Here is a 15,051-nt window from a genome sequence, read left to right on the forward strand (position 1 = left end):
ATGTAATTCCACTTGTTTACTTCTGCTTTTGTTAGTTTTTGCTTTCAATGTCAGATTTAAAAAAGAAAATCATGGAGACCTAAGCTAAGAAGCTTACTTCCTATATTTTCTTCTGATAGTTTTATGGTTTTAAGTCCCATGTTCAAGTCTTTAATTAGATAGTGGTCCAGTTTCATTCTTCTGGATGTAGCTGTCCAGTTTTCCCAACACATTTGTTAAAGAGCTTGTCCTTTCCCCACTCTATATTCTATAGAATAGAATATAGACTCATAGAATAGAATAGACTCATATATTCTATATGACTCTTTGTCATAAATTAATTGACCATATACATATGGATTTATTTCTGGGCTCTCTATTCTGTTCTATAGATATATGGGTCTGTTTTCATACCAATGCCATACTGTTTTGATTGCTTTATGATATAGTTTGAAATCAGGGAGTGTAATACCTCCATATTTGTTCTTCTTTCTCAAGATTGCTTTGGCACTGGAATATCTCTCCATTTATTTGTGTCTTATTCAATTCATTTCATTAATGTCTGGTAGTTTTCAGTATATAGGTCTTTCACCGCTTTGGTTAAATTTATTCCTGTGTGTTTTATTCTTTTTGATGCAACTGTAAATGGGATTGCTTTCCTAATTGTTCTTTCTGATAGTTTGTGGTTCCTATAAAAAAAAACGCAACAGAGTTTTATGTATTGACTTTGTAACCTACAACTTTACCTAATTAATTTATTTATATGTAATTTATATATAATTCTGACAGTTTCTGATAGAATCTTTAGGGCTTTCTATCTATAATATGTCAGCTGCGAACAACGACAGTTTTACTTTTTCCTTTCCAATTCAGATGCGTTTTATTTCTTTTTCTTGCCTAATTGCTCAGGATAGAACTTCCAATACTATGTTAAATAAAAATGGTGACCATGGGCATCCTTGTCTTGTTCCTGATCTTTCAGCTTTTCACCACTGAGCGTGATGTTGGTCATGCGCTTGTCTTAGATGGCCTTTATTATGTTGAAGTGCCTTCCCTCTATACCCACTTTTTTGAGTTTTTATCATAAATTGGTGTTGAATTTTGTCAAATACTTTTCCTACATCTATTGAGATGATCATTTGATTTTTATCCTTATATTAACATGGTATATCGTATTAACTGATTTGCAGATGTTGAACCATCCTTGCACCCACGAAATAAATACCACTTGATCATGGTATATGATCCTTTTAACGTATTATTGAATTCAGTTTGCTAATATATTGTTAAGGGTTTCTGCATCTATGTTCATCAGGGATACTGACCTGTAACTTCTTAAGACCCTTTTCTATTTTCCACTCTAGTCTTTCAGACATCCCTGGACACTACCACCACCCCACATAACTCTAGGGCAACAAAACCTGTCAGGATCTGGAGATTTATGTATTAAGTGAGATTTTCTATGAGCAACTGTTTTTGCAAACAGTCAAAATATATATAAATATAAAGGATTAGAATTAACTATTTTTCCTTTCATTAAGCTGGTATTATCCTAAATCTTTTTTTGCTATATCTGTATTAATCTACAAGTATTTCTGTGGCATTAAGCCTATGTGTCCTGTGCCCTACATTAATCTAATCTAACGGGGATTGAGAATATATAAAATGGAGCCCCTGCTGGGAGATAAGGCTAATCAATATGAACTTGGACTATGAACTCGATAGAAAGAGCAGACTCTCCTTGCAGGCTGAGGTGGAGGGGCAGGGATGGTTACTCTTTGGGGGGTGTGGTAGATTCAGAGCATTAGGGAGCTGTGGAGTGAAGACTTCTGAGGGAGACTGAAGAGAAGAAACTGCTGAGAAGGCAGAAAGAGGGGAGTCATTAGAGCTAAAATAAGAACTGAAACCACAAAACTGAACAACTTCTGGGGAATAGGAGCCCTTTCAGAATCACCTTTATATCCTCTGGTTCTCAGTACTCCTGGCACACATTTGGCACTTAATACCTGTTTGCATACATGCATTTACCTTAACTTGTGTGGAATAGCTAAAGAGACCATAGATGGGTGTTGGAGATGATGAGGTGGTGAAATGTCTGATGCAACACTGGGGCTCAAGGCAAGGAAGAGGACAGAGCTGAGGGTGAAGAAGAATTACACCTCTCTGTAGAGTTAACAGAAGCTAGAGAGAGCCTCAAAATGTCAGGGAGGAATCAAGCATTTAAATCCCTATGTTCAAGGAAACAGGACCAAGTGGAGCCAGTGATAGAAATAGAAAAAAAAAAAATAGAGAAAACACTATATAAAAATAGTGAAGCACTAGGTTGGTATCATGTGACAGAGGTCAGGGCTGGAGATGTCTAAGAACAATGATGGTAATAGCTAGTATTTATTGAATGATTAGTATGTGCCAGGAACAAAGTGCTGTAAGAACATTATCCTGTAAGTGCATTATCTCATGAACCCAAAATAATACCATGACATAGGCACTATTTTTATCTCCTTTCATAGATGAAGTATTTTTGGTTAAGAGAAGCTAAGTATCTTGCCCAGGGTAACACAGCTCAACACATCACCAGGCCAAGACTAACTGAAATGCGCCTGGTTCCAGAGTCTCTAGAAATCTCTGCCTCTTTATTTTTTTTAAAATGTTTTATTTATTTCTGAGAGAGAGAGAGAAGAGAGAGAGAGAGAGAGAAGGAGATACAGACTCTGAAGTAGGCTCCAGGCTCTGAGCTAGCTGTCATCACAGAGCCGGATGTGGGGCTCAAACCCATGAACTGTGAGATCATGACCTGAGCTGAAGTCGGATGCTTAACCGACTGAGCCACCCAGGCGCCCCAAATCTCTGCCTCTTTAAATATGATCTCAACCATGTCAAATACAGTGGAGAGATCTAGGACACCAAGAAAATACACCACACACACACACACACACACACACACACACACACACAGAGTCATTAAATTTGGAACAAAATAGCCACCAGAATCCATTGAGAGAGAACATTTTCACTACAGCAGCGGCAGCAAAAAATAAGGTGGCTGTCAGAGAAGTGCAGGGAATGGATGGAGAGAGAATTAAAGCAATGTGTGAGTTCACCTTTAGGCAAAACAAAACAAAACAAAACAAAACAAAACAAAACAAAACAAAGTAAGGGAATTCAGGTGCTCCTAAATCCATGATGGCTTACATGTGTTCACATAGTATAGCCAAGAAGAAAGCCACACTAAGATGGCTAGCAAAACAGTTTACAGAAAGATGAATTGATGACACACATATACATCCCTGCATATACATTTTCACCTCTGAATGGCCACACCCATGCTAATCCTAAAGCCTAATATTCCAGATCAAAAGTAGGCAAACGATGGCCTATGGGCCAAATCTACCAGCACCTGTTTCCATGCTTTTTACTTTTCTTAACGGTTAAAAAAAATTGAAAGCAGAATAGTATTTCTTGACAAATGAAACTTATATGAAATTCCAATTTCAGTGTCCACAAATAAAGTTTTATTGGCATGCAGCCACACCATTAGTTTACATGTGATCTGCAGCTGCCTCACAGCCCCAGCAAAGCTAGCCAGTTTGGAGAGACTTTATGGTCCAAGAAGCATAATATATTTAGCGTTTGGCCCTTTCCAGAAAAAGGTTGCCCATCTCTGTTCTAAATCATCTCAAAAGTTTTAATTTTTAATACGTCTCACAAAGGGAGGGAAGGTATGTACCTGGCAAAGGTGGTTTATTAGTTCTTACAATGGGCAGTTCTTTCCACGTATCTCCATTATTTTCATTCTCAGCAATCCAGGAGCCAACAGTTAGACAAAACAGCTCGCACGTGTCTGTATTTTCAAGCCTAATTTCTTCCAGATACCACCCGGGATCCGGTCCACTGTTGTCATGTCCAATGCGTATTTTATAGATTTCACCAATACCTTTAAGATTAATCTACAACAAAAAGGAAAAAGGGGGGAAATAAAAGTCCCCACATTTCTGATTTGATTTTTCAAATCAAAAACTCATATTCCATTTTGAACTCAATATCTGTTTTCCCCACACATGCTCCTTACTGATTTTCCTTAGAACTATTTACTTGTAACTCTATGGAATGCTTTACATATGGCAAAGCATGACTCCACTGACCATGAAGAAACCAACAGAATAAATCCAGTTCGTTTTCACCACATCTTTTTTAAACAACTTATTATTATTACCTTGCAAAATAAATGTTTTATTATAGTCATTGACATACACTACTTACTTGGTAGTGTGACCTGAAGATGATAATCTACTTCTCTGGTGTCTATTATAGGTTGGATATTCCCATTAAGGAGGGATTCTAAGGAAAAGAAATCATATATGCTTCTGGGATTTATAGTAGGGCTAACCAGGTAGCCCTGAAACAGAGTGGTGTTGGAAAGACCATGACGTTGCACGAGTGTTGGTCATATGACTAACAAGCAATTCTGCCTTATACCCTTCTGCACCTCACCAACCAACTAATTACCTGACAAGATAGATATCTCGAGTATCGTCCACTATTCAGAAGGAGCAGTATTTTTCTTTCTGTATGAAAAAAATTGATCGATTATTGTACTACATCAGCTTTCTGTTGCAAACAATGACCTTTACTGCCTTCCAGTCCTGTGGATCAGAAATCCAGGCACTGCGTGGCTCTACTGGGCTCTCTGCTCAGGGTCTCACAAGATGAACCCAAGGTAAGGGCTGAACTAGGCTCTCCTCTGGAGGCCCTGAGGAGGGTTCTGCTTCTAGGCTCACCCAGGTTGGTGGCAGAATCCAGTTCCCTGTGGATTTAGGACTGAGGTTTCTCTGCCTTGACATGCAGCCCCTTCATTTCCAGGCCAACAAAGGGCACAAAGACCCCTTCTCATGCTTGGTATCTCTGACTTTCCCTCTGCTACCAGCAGGAGAAAGATGTTTGCTTTCAGGGGCTCATACAATTTAGATGAGGCCCCCCCAAATACATCAGACTAATCTCCCTATTTTAAGGTACCTTAGTTATGTACCATGTGACACTATAACTAGAAACAATATTATGTGCTTCTGGTATTTTGTCTCCCTCCACCTAACTTATTTTCTCCCCTTTGGTATTTGTATTGCCATAAACATTCACATCGCCACAGGAAGTTACTCCAGAGTTTATGCAGACCTACCACATTTTTTCCACTAAAATGTTTTTTACTGGTAATATAATTTCAGGTTGCTGTATTGGTGATAATTGCTGTGAATAAATTCTGTCCTCCAGCCAAAATTCCTTTTGGTCAGGATGCACGGAGTTCAACAGAGTTGAGCTAAGTAGTTGGGTCCCTCCTATTATTTCTGGAACAGTGTTCCAGAAATACTCTCATGTAGAAAATCCTGATGTTGGTGCTCAGTATAGATAACCAACCTCCTACTGAGTCAGAGTTGCAGGTGGTGGAAAGCAGGAGAGAAAAATAGAGATCCCATCCCAAAATCCGCTCAAAGGCAAACTTGCATGGTAGCTAAAACCCTGGTTTTTGAAATGAAATCTGGAGGTGAAAGTTACCCAACCCTTGCTGGCAGCAAGTGTGTCCAACTTCTCTAAGCTTCAGGGTCCCCACCTGAACACTATAATAGTACAAACCTTATAAAGTCTATAGCACTCAGTAAGTATTAGCAGCCACTGTTTTATCCATCAGAATTGTGCGCTAATTAGAAAATGCCTAAATTTACCTAATTTAAAGACAAGATTAATCTAAAGACAGGGTCCAGCATTCACAGAAAGAAATTAAAATTGGTATTTGGGCATCACACATAAAATTGAAATTAATGAAGCCTATGTCTGTCCCGGATGGTAAAAATAGGTAATTGTAAACAAAAGCTGAATGGTGCCATCATCTAGAAACTAAAGCATTATCCACACACAACGTGGGCATGGGTTAGCCAAGAAAATCAGAACCAAACGACTGCACCACAGTCTGGCTCGTGCTACAGACTGCTCCCAAATTACTTCTAACACAGTAGCCAAACGGATTTGGAACTCTTTGTTCTGGCTTAATGTAGTCAACCTGGGTCACCTCCGCTTTAAAAAAGTACAGATGGAATATGCCAAGAAATTATCCTTGCACATAACTGTTTTTAGCTTTCTGCATTTAATTTCCACACTTGAAAACACACACAACGTTATTCTCGATGTAGGATGGCTTTGCATCATACAGATGGACCACATCATGGCTTGGTTAGTCTCCAGAAAGAGAATTATGCTTAACGTAGTATATGGTCACAGATTAAAATAAAAAATTTTTTCAACCTGAGGACCAAAAAGGTATATGGATTGCAAGATACAGGGTCAGAAAGAGGAAGGCAGAAGAAATATAGTCCATTCTTATTGCTGTAATGTGACATATTAAAAATTATAAGAATATCAGTAAACTACTACGTAACCAGAACAGTAAGCTCTAAAAACATGTTCTTTGAAATGTCTGATTTGGGTACTTGAAATTATTAACAAAAAAAATGGATTAAGTTAACACTGGATTTAAGTAAGAAAATAAAGCACTTTGCATATTCACATTTTAAAAATTATTCTGTTTATTGTATACACTGCTCCCAAGAACATTTTAAATCTGGACTGAGTAAATTAAACCATTTTAAACATTTAACGATTTTTTATTACAAACAAACACTGCTCCAAGCAAGCATATAAATAGGGAAAAAACAGAGCTCTCACATTCACGTGAACCGCTAATCCAATACATTCAAAGTGAGAAATAAACAAAGCAAGGAAAGTATGAGACGGTTTAGGACGAGTAGTGCACGTAGCAAGCAATGTGGACGTTGAGGAATAAACGGCATGTCCACGAAGGGGGGAAGACAGCAAATGGTATGAGCAATACCAAGAGGAGTGAACGCCCTTCCTGAATCTGAAACTATTGTTCCTGAAATCTTCCAGTTCTAGGTTTTATTCTCTCCGTTTGAACAGAATCTAGTGTCCTTTCGGGCTTGCATAGATAATTAGCAAATGCACACGCTCCTGCCAAGAAATGGACCGGGAGTGACTACTTGGGCTGGAGGTACATAGCACCACACCCGAGCACACAGAGGGACCCCCCAAACCCAAGTACTGAGACCCCCTCCCCCCGCCCCCGCACGGCGATCTTGAGGAAGTTACATCTTCTCTCTAAACTTCAGCTTCCTCATTCACAAAATGGAGTAATTAAGGATCACTTTAGTGAGAGTTTGTGAGGATAAGGGACACGTTAATTAGCGAAAACTGGTCAACTAAACACATACTAGGTCCTAAACAAACAGTGGTGACCTTAGTAATTATTATGATTCTTCCCAAAGGGGAATGGAAGAAGGTAGGTGAAAAATATAGGGGGAACAAGACACTCAAGTCCATTTACTTCAGTCCTACAGGTATTGTTTTTCTGTGCCTTTGACCCTCCAGCACTGAGCTGGGCAGATGGGAGGAGGGGATAAACCGAGGAAGATCACGTCCTCACCAGCCAGCCGAACCCCCAGGGCTCTCGGGCACGGGGTTCCTGACCACAGGGTAGGCGTTATAGTCCAGAGGCCAGTCGTTAGAAGCAGAGCAGGAGAGGAAAAGCACAGTCCTTGCGATCAGAAAACCAGGCCCGAGTCTGAGTGCTCTCACGTCATTTTGTATCCCTGAGTCTCAAGTTTCTCTCTGTAAAAAGAGGGCTTTTGTAAGGACCAAATGAGATAATCTTGTGAAAACACTGTGATTCATAGGCCAGCAGCCCATGGCAGGTGTCAGGACAGAGAAGAGAACTGAGAGGTGTGAAGAGGTCTTTAAAAATACCCAGGAGCTCTATTGTACTTTGTGTTCGGGCCACCCCTTTTCTTGGAGCTCCTGTGATTGAAATAGTTGGGAAAATTAGGTAGTCATTTGAGGGGTACTCAAGAGAGAATGTGAGGATTATCACCAAAAAAAGAGGCCATTTTCAATTGTCTTGAAAATGGAAATATTCATGCAAAAAATAGCAGAAAAGATGCTCAAAGCCGAAAAATGAACTTGAATAAATACATTCCTTTTGTAAATTGCACAGTACAATGCATATTGTACCTTTCCAAAGATAAAGGCTTTTGTACGCAAAAATTGTATAGCCTATAAGAGAATGTTCAGATACAGAACACTGAAGGAATAACCTGTATTTTCTAGGAAGAGAGCGTGACTGGTGGATCTGTGACATATTCATACAAAAAGTTTATGGAAAAGATACTTCCTCTTCAGAGCTCTAGTTCTGGGAGGTTTTGTTTATTTGGTTGTTTGCAGAAAAATTTGGTAGCGAATTCATTTTTTATTTGAGTATAGTTGACACACAATGTTACATTGGTTTCAGGTGTACAACATAGTGATTCATCTCCTCTGTATGTTATGCTGTGCTCACCATAAATAGAGCTACCATCAGGTATCTACTTTTAGATGTACATCTTAATCCAGACATTTTTTGCATATGTAATTACTGACCAGTTGGATTTTTCTAACTTGGAGATGCTAAATCTCTTCGTGCAGACTTCAGTATTTTTTTTAATAAATGGCAAAGGAGTTATTTTAAAAACACATTCTATTCTAGATGAAAATCTCACGGTCTACAAAGTCTGTATTCTCTGTTTAAGAACAGTTTCATAGTTTGGAAGAAACCATACTGGGACACATGAGCTTTGTGATCACTGAAATCCCATCTGGGGCATTCCACCCCCACTCCATGTCTCAATTTATAAAGGATATCTCATTTTACGTATGTATTGTCATTCAAAAAGAACATTATGTCTTACAAACTCTGGACAGGAATGTGGACATATAGACCGGAAACCTGGGTTTTAATATGTGAGAGACACTGAATATTATCAGGGTAAGTTTTTAAGAGAACATAAAGGACACCACTAAAAATAAACATAGAAAAACCATAAGCATAAACAACTTGTTATATTATACAACAGGAAAATGAAAATAAGATGCTTTTCTCCTCTGCTAGTCCTAGGCAAATATTCCTAATGTTAAGCAATCCCAATGTACCCCGCTAAAAAGAGATAGGAAGTCCTGACATGCCCATAATTTTTCATTGGTTATCATTGGTGAGTACTTTTCCAGAAGCCCTGTCCCCTGGAGTTTTCTAGACGCCAACAATGTCATTCCCCTTGAAAGAGCTGCAAAAGAAACCTTTCTTGACTCAATTAGTAAATAATAGATTTTTTTTTAAGGGAAAGTTTATGTTCTAGAACGTTTAGGATTCCTTCTGTGAAACTAGACATGAGTGTCTGGATTAAAGAATGCCTTATTTTTTATTTTTGGTGCCAGTCACAAGTTCAAAAGCCCTGGTCTCCCCAGTCTTAAAAGATTCAAAGAACCTCATTATCTCAGATGTGACCACGTTTTCCCAGTCTCCAGTCCCTGACACTGACCTCACCTTTCAGAGAAAAGAGCTTCTCAAACAACTGGCTACTCAGAGCCCCTGAAGATTTGGAAACTACTAGCTCTAAGCTAAGGGTGAGACATGACACACTCTATCTCAATTGCTTTTTTTAATGTTTTTTTATTTATTTCTGAGAGAGAGAGAGAGAGAGCGAGAGAGAGAGAGCGAGAGCAGGGGAGGGTCAGAGAGAGAGGGAGACCCAGAATCTGAAACAGGCTCCAGGCTCTGGGCTGGCAGTCAGCACAGAGCCCAACGCGGGGCTCGAACCCACGAACCGCAAGATCACGACCTGAGCCAAAGTAGGAGGCTTAACCAGCTGAGACACCCAGGTGCCCCTCTAGTCTCAATTTCTTGAGAAAACTTCAGTATTTGGTATTTTTTGGTTGTTGACTTTATCTTCCCCACTGGACTCAACCCTTTGAGGACCTAAGCTCTGTTTTCCTTTCTGTATCCTTAGTATGTATAAGCATTTGACATGTAAAAATTAATGTAACATTTGTTGAATAAATAATTTTTGGTATCTTTAAACCTTCATATGTTTCTTTCATCCTCCTTGCCATCAAGATTTTGCTGGATGAAAAAAATTGATATTATTTTGCAAAACTATGATAATTTTCTATGACATACTCCTAGTAAATAGCTGAGCCCCAGGACCTAGAAATAAATTCTTAACCATACTTTCAAATTGTTGCTTTTTTAAAAAAATTAGTAGTAATATGCAATCCAATTAGTGCTGCCCAAATGAATGAAAAAAAAATGGCTTTTCCCTTATTGTACCATCTGTGTTCTTGAGAGTGAAGGAATTCTGTTGGGGAAAAAATGCTATCATCTTTACAAAAAGGGTTGTGTGATTAAGGTTAAAGCCACTGTCTCATAGCATAGATCTTTGACCTATTCCAACACAGCAGGGATATTTTTTTGATACATCTTGGACAAATGTAAACAGACTGTGATCAATTCTGTATATCGGTTCCACCTTCATCAGTGCCAGAGTAGCTGACATTGACTACTACTCAGCCATAAAAAGGGAAAAAATCTACCAGTAACAGGCAACAACCTGAGTGGATCTCAAGGGCACTGTGCTCAATGAAAAGCAAAAACCTCATGTAGCTGTATGATTCCAATGATATAACATTCTCAAGACGATAAGCTAACAGAGATTAAAAACAGACAGTGTTTGTCAGGAATGGTGCATGAGCGCGGTGGGGTCTGGGACAGTAAATGACACAAGGGAGATCTCTGGGGGTATGAAATAGTTCTATGTGATGACTGCGGTGGTGGCTACGTGAATCTATACACCTGATAAAATGACACGTAACTATACATACAGATTGTACAAATGCCAAAGTCTTGATTTGATATTGAACTGTAACTCTGTAAGATGAATCCATGGGAAGGTAACTGGGTGCATGGGGTCTCTCTGAACTTTCTTTGAGACTTCTTGTGACTCTATAAATATATAATAAAAAGGTCAAAAAGTATGTACTTACCAGCATTTTGTTATAATTAGCAACACCATCTAGGGGTCTCATGTCTTAGGAGATGAGACAATTTGTCCACATTTATTTTTCCTCTAGGCATTTGGCTAACTTGTCATTTTTGGAGCACATGGTGACCCACGCTCCAATTCTGATGTCAGCAGGTGAAGGCAGGCCTTCTCCACCTCCGCATAATATCTACTTTTTCCTGGACTATTTGAATTGCAATTCTCTGTATTTTTTTCTTCCTTCCCACACAGATAGAAATGCATACATTTCTGTACTTATAAAGAGATACATAATTAAAATAACAAACAAAATACTCATAGATTCAAGATGCCCATAAAATAAATGTGCAGTTTTAATTTTAATACATTTGCATCTATAGAATAAACAATTTACAAAATGTAGGAGAGTTGGAGTTAAATTGACTCATAATTTAAATTAAATTGTTAATGATTCATTTTCCCCCCAATTTCTTTCTTTTATATTCCAGGTAATAAAAACTATGATATGAAGGGACATCAAAACAATCCAAAATCACAGTGGGTATATTGAAAAATGATTTTTTGCAATCAAATATGCTACTCTCTGGGTAATTTTTTTCTGTTGCATTTTGCAGGTTGTTTACATCTTTTATAAAAGTGAATTTATTACAATTTCACATGGCACAAGGCTTTAAAGGAATCTCATTTATTAGCACTCCTTTTATTAAAATCTATAAATTAAACATACACTATTATATATACCCTTCTTTGTATTATAACTACATTTTGAACATTTTATACTCACTTTTCTCTTCTGAATATAATTACTAATTCATAGCTGTTCACAGTCTCCACTTATTTCAATTAACTATTATGATTATTATCACTATTATGAAGATGGTGCTTGGAGCTTAGCTAGTGCAAGCCCCCTTTAAATTTGCTCTTCTGTCCTTCAGCACTGCCCTTGACATTTTTGAAGTTATCATTGGGATTCCAGACAACGAAAGGATATTCCAGACCAATTCTGGAGTTGTTTTTGTTTCTGTTTTGGCTCAAAGACATGGAATCAATTTCCTCTGCAGGTATCCTGGTTCTTTTTAGTAGCGTGCATTGTCAGGGACAAAATATAGGCATTATGGGGCACATGAGAGCTGCAGGTGGGTGGAAGTGTGGCTGCCGTAGGGACGATTAGTGGAGACAGACCAGAAAATATGTGTCTTTTGAAGGTCATGAGTTCACACTAATATTTCCAACTGAGTACATTAAATTACGTTCCTTTCCTTTTCCAGGGTCCGATATTTTATCCACCACCAAGGCTGCTGCCTCTATTGATACTTTCATGCCTACAACCAACATAAGAAGTAAATATCTGTATCCCCTTTCTACACATTGGAAGGCAGAGTTTTGGAAAATATTAAATTGGCTTCCATTATATAGTGAAGCAGAATGTGGACTCAAACCAATAAGTAATAGAATTTCTTTAATTTAAAAAAATGTTTATTTATTTTTGAGAAAGACAGAGACAGAGTGTGAGTGGGGGAGGGGAAGAGAGAGAGGGAAGAGAGAGAAATCTGAAACAAGAGAGAAATCTGGCTCCAGGCTCTGAGCTGTAAGTACAGAGCCCAATGCAGGGCTCAAACCCATGAACTGTGAGATCATGATGTGAGTCAAGGTCAGATGCTTAACCGACTGAGCCATCGAGGTGCCCCGATAATATAATTTCTTTTAGACAGTAGAAGTCTACTGAAATTGGTGTCCATATATTTCTGTAAATTATTTGTGTGGTGTGGCAGCATCTATTTTTTTTTGGACAGACACCTGCAGGGCTGGTTATCTTAGCTTTCCAGAAGGCTGCCAAGGTGTAACTGATGGGGTCCCTTTCTACTGGTTTTGTGTGGAACCTGAGGACCTCTTTCACGGATATATCATAATCCCTCCATAACTCTACAAAGTCTCTTCCATCATTTTTATGGCTATCATTACCTCTTCTCTTGCTTCTTTTGCCAAAACACCTTGGTTTACTTTCTGTTCTTGATCCTCTACCACTGCCTTCTTCTCTCCCATTTCTCTCTTTTCGTCCAGGGGATGGCGCCTGGCCTGCCCCACACCACTGATTCAACCTCGAGTGGTGCCACCTTGCACTCCTCCAAACTTTTACATGAATTGTCACTCTGCTGTTGCATTTTTCGTCTCGAAGACATCTCCAGCCCGAACTCTCCCCTTGCTGTTTCCGTCTGTGGATTTCTGGAGACCACGACTGCTTCTCCTCTTGTGAGGACCCCCATCTCCCAAACGTGCTCTGGGCCCTTCAGCAGGGCACCACACCAGCCTGCTCCCACCGCTCCCCAGCCCTCCTTCCCTGTAACATCCAGGTGCCCTGAGCCCCGCAGGCTGCCAGCCCCATCACCAGGGCTTTGCTCTCAAAAGACTCCAGCCCGCAGAACTGCTGTCCGTCACTGCCAACTTCCTCCTCCATTTTTTTTTTTTTTTTTTTTTTTTTTTTTTTGCTCTGTGTCCCCTGGGCTTTGCAGTATCTGGCTTGTTCTGAGATCTTGGCAGAAAAGATCCTATAGCAGCACTCTCAACAATAGCCAAAACATGGAAAGAGCCTAAGTGTCCATCAACGGACGAATGGACCAAGAAGATGTGGTTTATCTACACAATGGAATAGTAAATGGCAATGAGAGAGAGTGAAATCTGGCCATGTGTAGCAACATGGATGGACCTTGAGGGTGTTATGCTGAGCGAAATAAGTCAGGCAGAGAAGGACAGATACTATATGTTTGCACGTATAGGAGGATTAGAAGGAACTTAACGGAGGATCGTTGGGGAGAAGAAGGGGGAAAACAGGGAGAGAGAGGAAGGCAAACCATGAGAGAGTCTTGAATGTTGAGAACAAACTGAGGACTGATGGGTATGGGGGAGAGGGGAGGGGGGTAATGGGCATGGAGGAGGACACTTGTGGGGATGAGCACTGGGTGTTGTATGGAAACCAACATGACAATAAACTATTAAAAAATAAAAGATCCTATGGCTTCAGGACAAAGTCGAACAAATAGTAATTTGCCTCTCAAAGTAGTTGCATAGCTGCTTTTTCCAGTGGGCATTCACCCTAAGGCTCTATGCAGGGCTGCTACCCCAGGCCTCATTCCCTTTCCTCGGGCGGCAGCCACTCTCCCTAAGTAAAGCTGAGCCTGGCATTCTGACTCAGCCCCACCTAGATGCCCTTCTGCATCAAGAGGTCTTTTGTTATTCTTAGTTTCCCTTGCTGGACTTTTCACTGCTCCCTAGTCTTCGTGTGTTTTGTGAGATCAATGCCATTCGGAACAAAAAGTCTCCACCTAAATAAATCTGAGGGATTTTTACAAAATGGCATGTCTTAGTGTTGATGGCAGCGAGAGGACAGGAAATCTCTTGTCAGAACAGGCCGTCATTAGCATACGGCTTATTTCAGCTACAGTTTGCATTTTGCAATGACACTGTTTATTGAATCCATTTCACAGTTGAGGAAATTGAGCTAAAGTAGCTAGTCCAAGGCCGCATAGGAAACATGCAAATTAAGAATGCAGGCCTCCAGCACAGATTTGGTTCAGAACTGTCAGTTAAGTTCAATCCTGACCAAGGCAGCTTAAATTGACCTTGGCATGAGAAAGTGAGCTAAGCAATTGTTAACACACTGCATCTTTGCAATGTTAAAAATGACCAAGTTTTTATTTGTATGTTTTTGTTTTTGTCTGCTACTTATTTTATAGAGAAGCCCAGGTTGTCAGCACTGGGATGGTCAAGCTTTACGACAGGAAATACAAGCTCTGGAAGGAACTGTCACATTTCCCAATTATGACAAGTGTCTCATGGTTCTTTTCTGAAAATAAAATAAAATAAAATAGGTCATATATTAATTATGACCTTTTCTGCAAGTAGAAATTCATAATACTATAACCCAAGTCTAATAAATTCAAATGAAGAGCGTATGCTGGTTTTAGAGAAAAATTGTTACTTTATGTCCGTGTGAACATCTGTAGAATTAACAGATGTAACGATAAGGGTTTCTAGAGTCATTTAACAACAACCACCACCAAAATGGCTTCCTATAGAAGTGAGGAAATCATTTAGAAAATTAGTTGTGACAACATTTTATCTGTGGTAAACATAGTTTTATTTTGCACACAACAAACATACACAGAAT

At 39.3% G+C, this 15,051-nt stretch overlaps 1 protein-coding gene across 1 annotated transcript in view; it reads right to left on the reverse strand.

The window, feature by feature from the left end:
* Nucleotides 1–15,051, reverse strand: part of LOC144226736 (lipoxygenase homology domain-containing protein 1-like) — a gene marked incomplete at its 5' end in the record, with an annotated part of 224,823 nt that overhangs the window by 34,746 nt on the left and 175,026 nt on the right. The window contains 1 exon segment of the mRNA XM_077758257.1: nucleotides 3,707–3,926. Coding sequence (XP_077614383.1) covers nucleotides 3,707–3,926 — 220 coding nt within the window.

The sequence above is a fragment of the Crocuta crocuta genome, unplaced genomic scaffold, assembly GCF_008692635.1.
Source record: "Crocuta crocuta isolate KB4526 unplaced genomic scaffold, BGI_CrCroc_1.0 scaffold338, whole genome shotgun sequence".
Classification (NCBI taxonomy): Eukaryota; Metazoa; Chordata; class Mammalia; order Carnivora; family Hyaenidae; genus Crocuta; species Crocuta crocuta.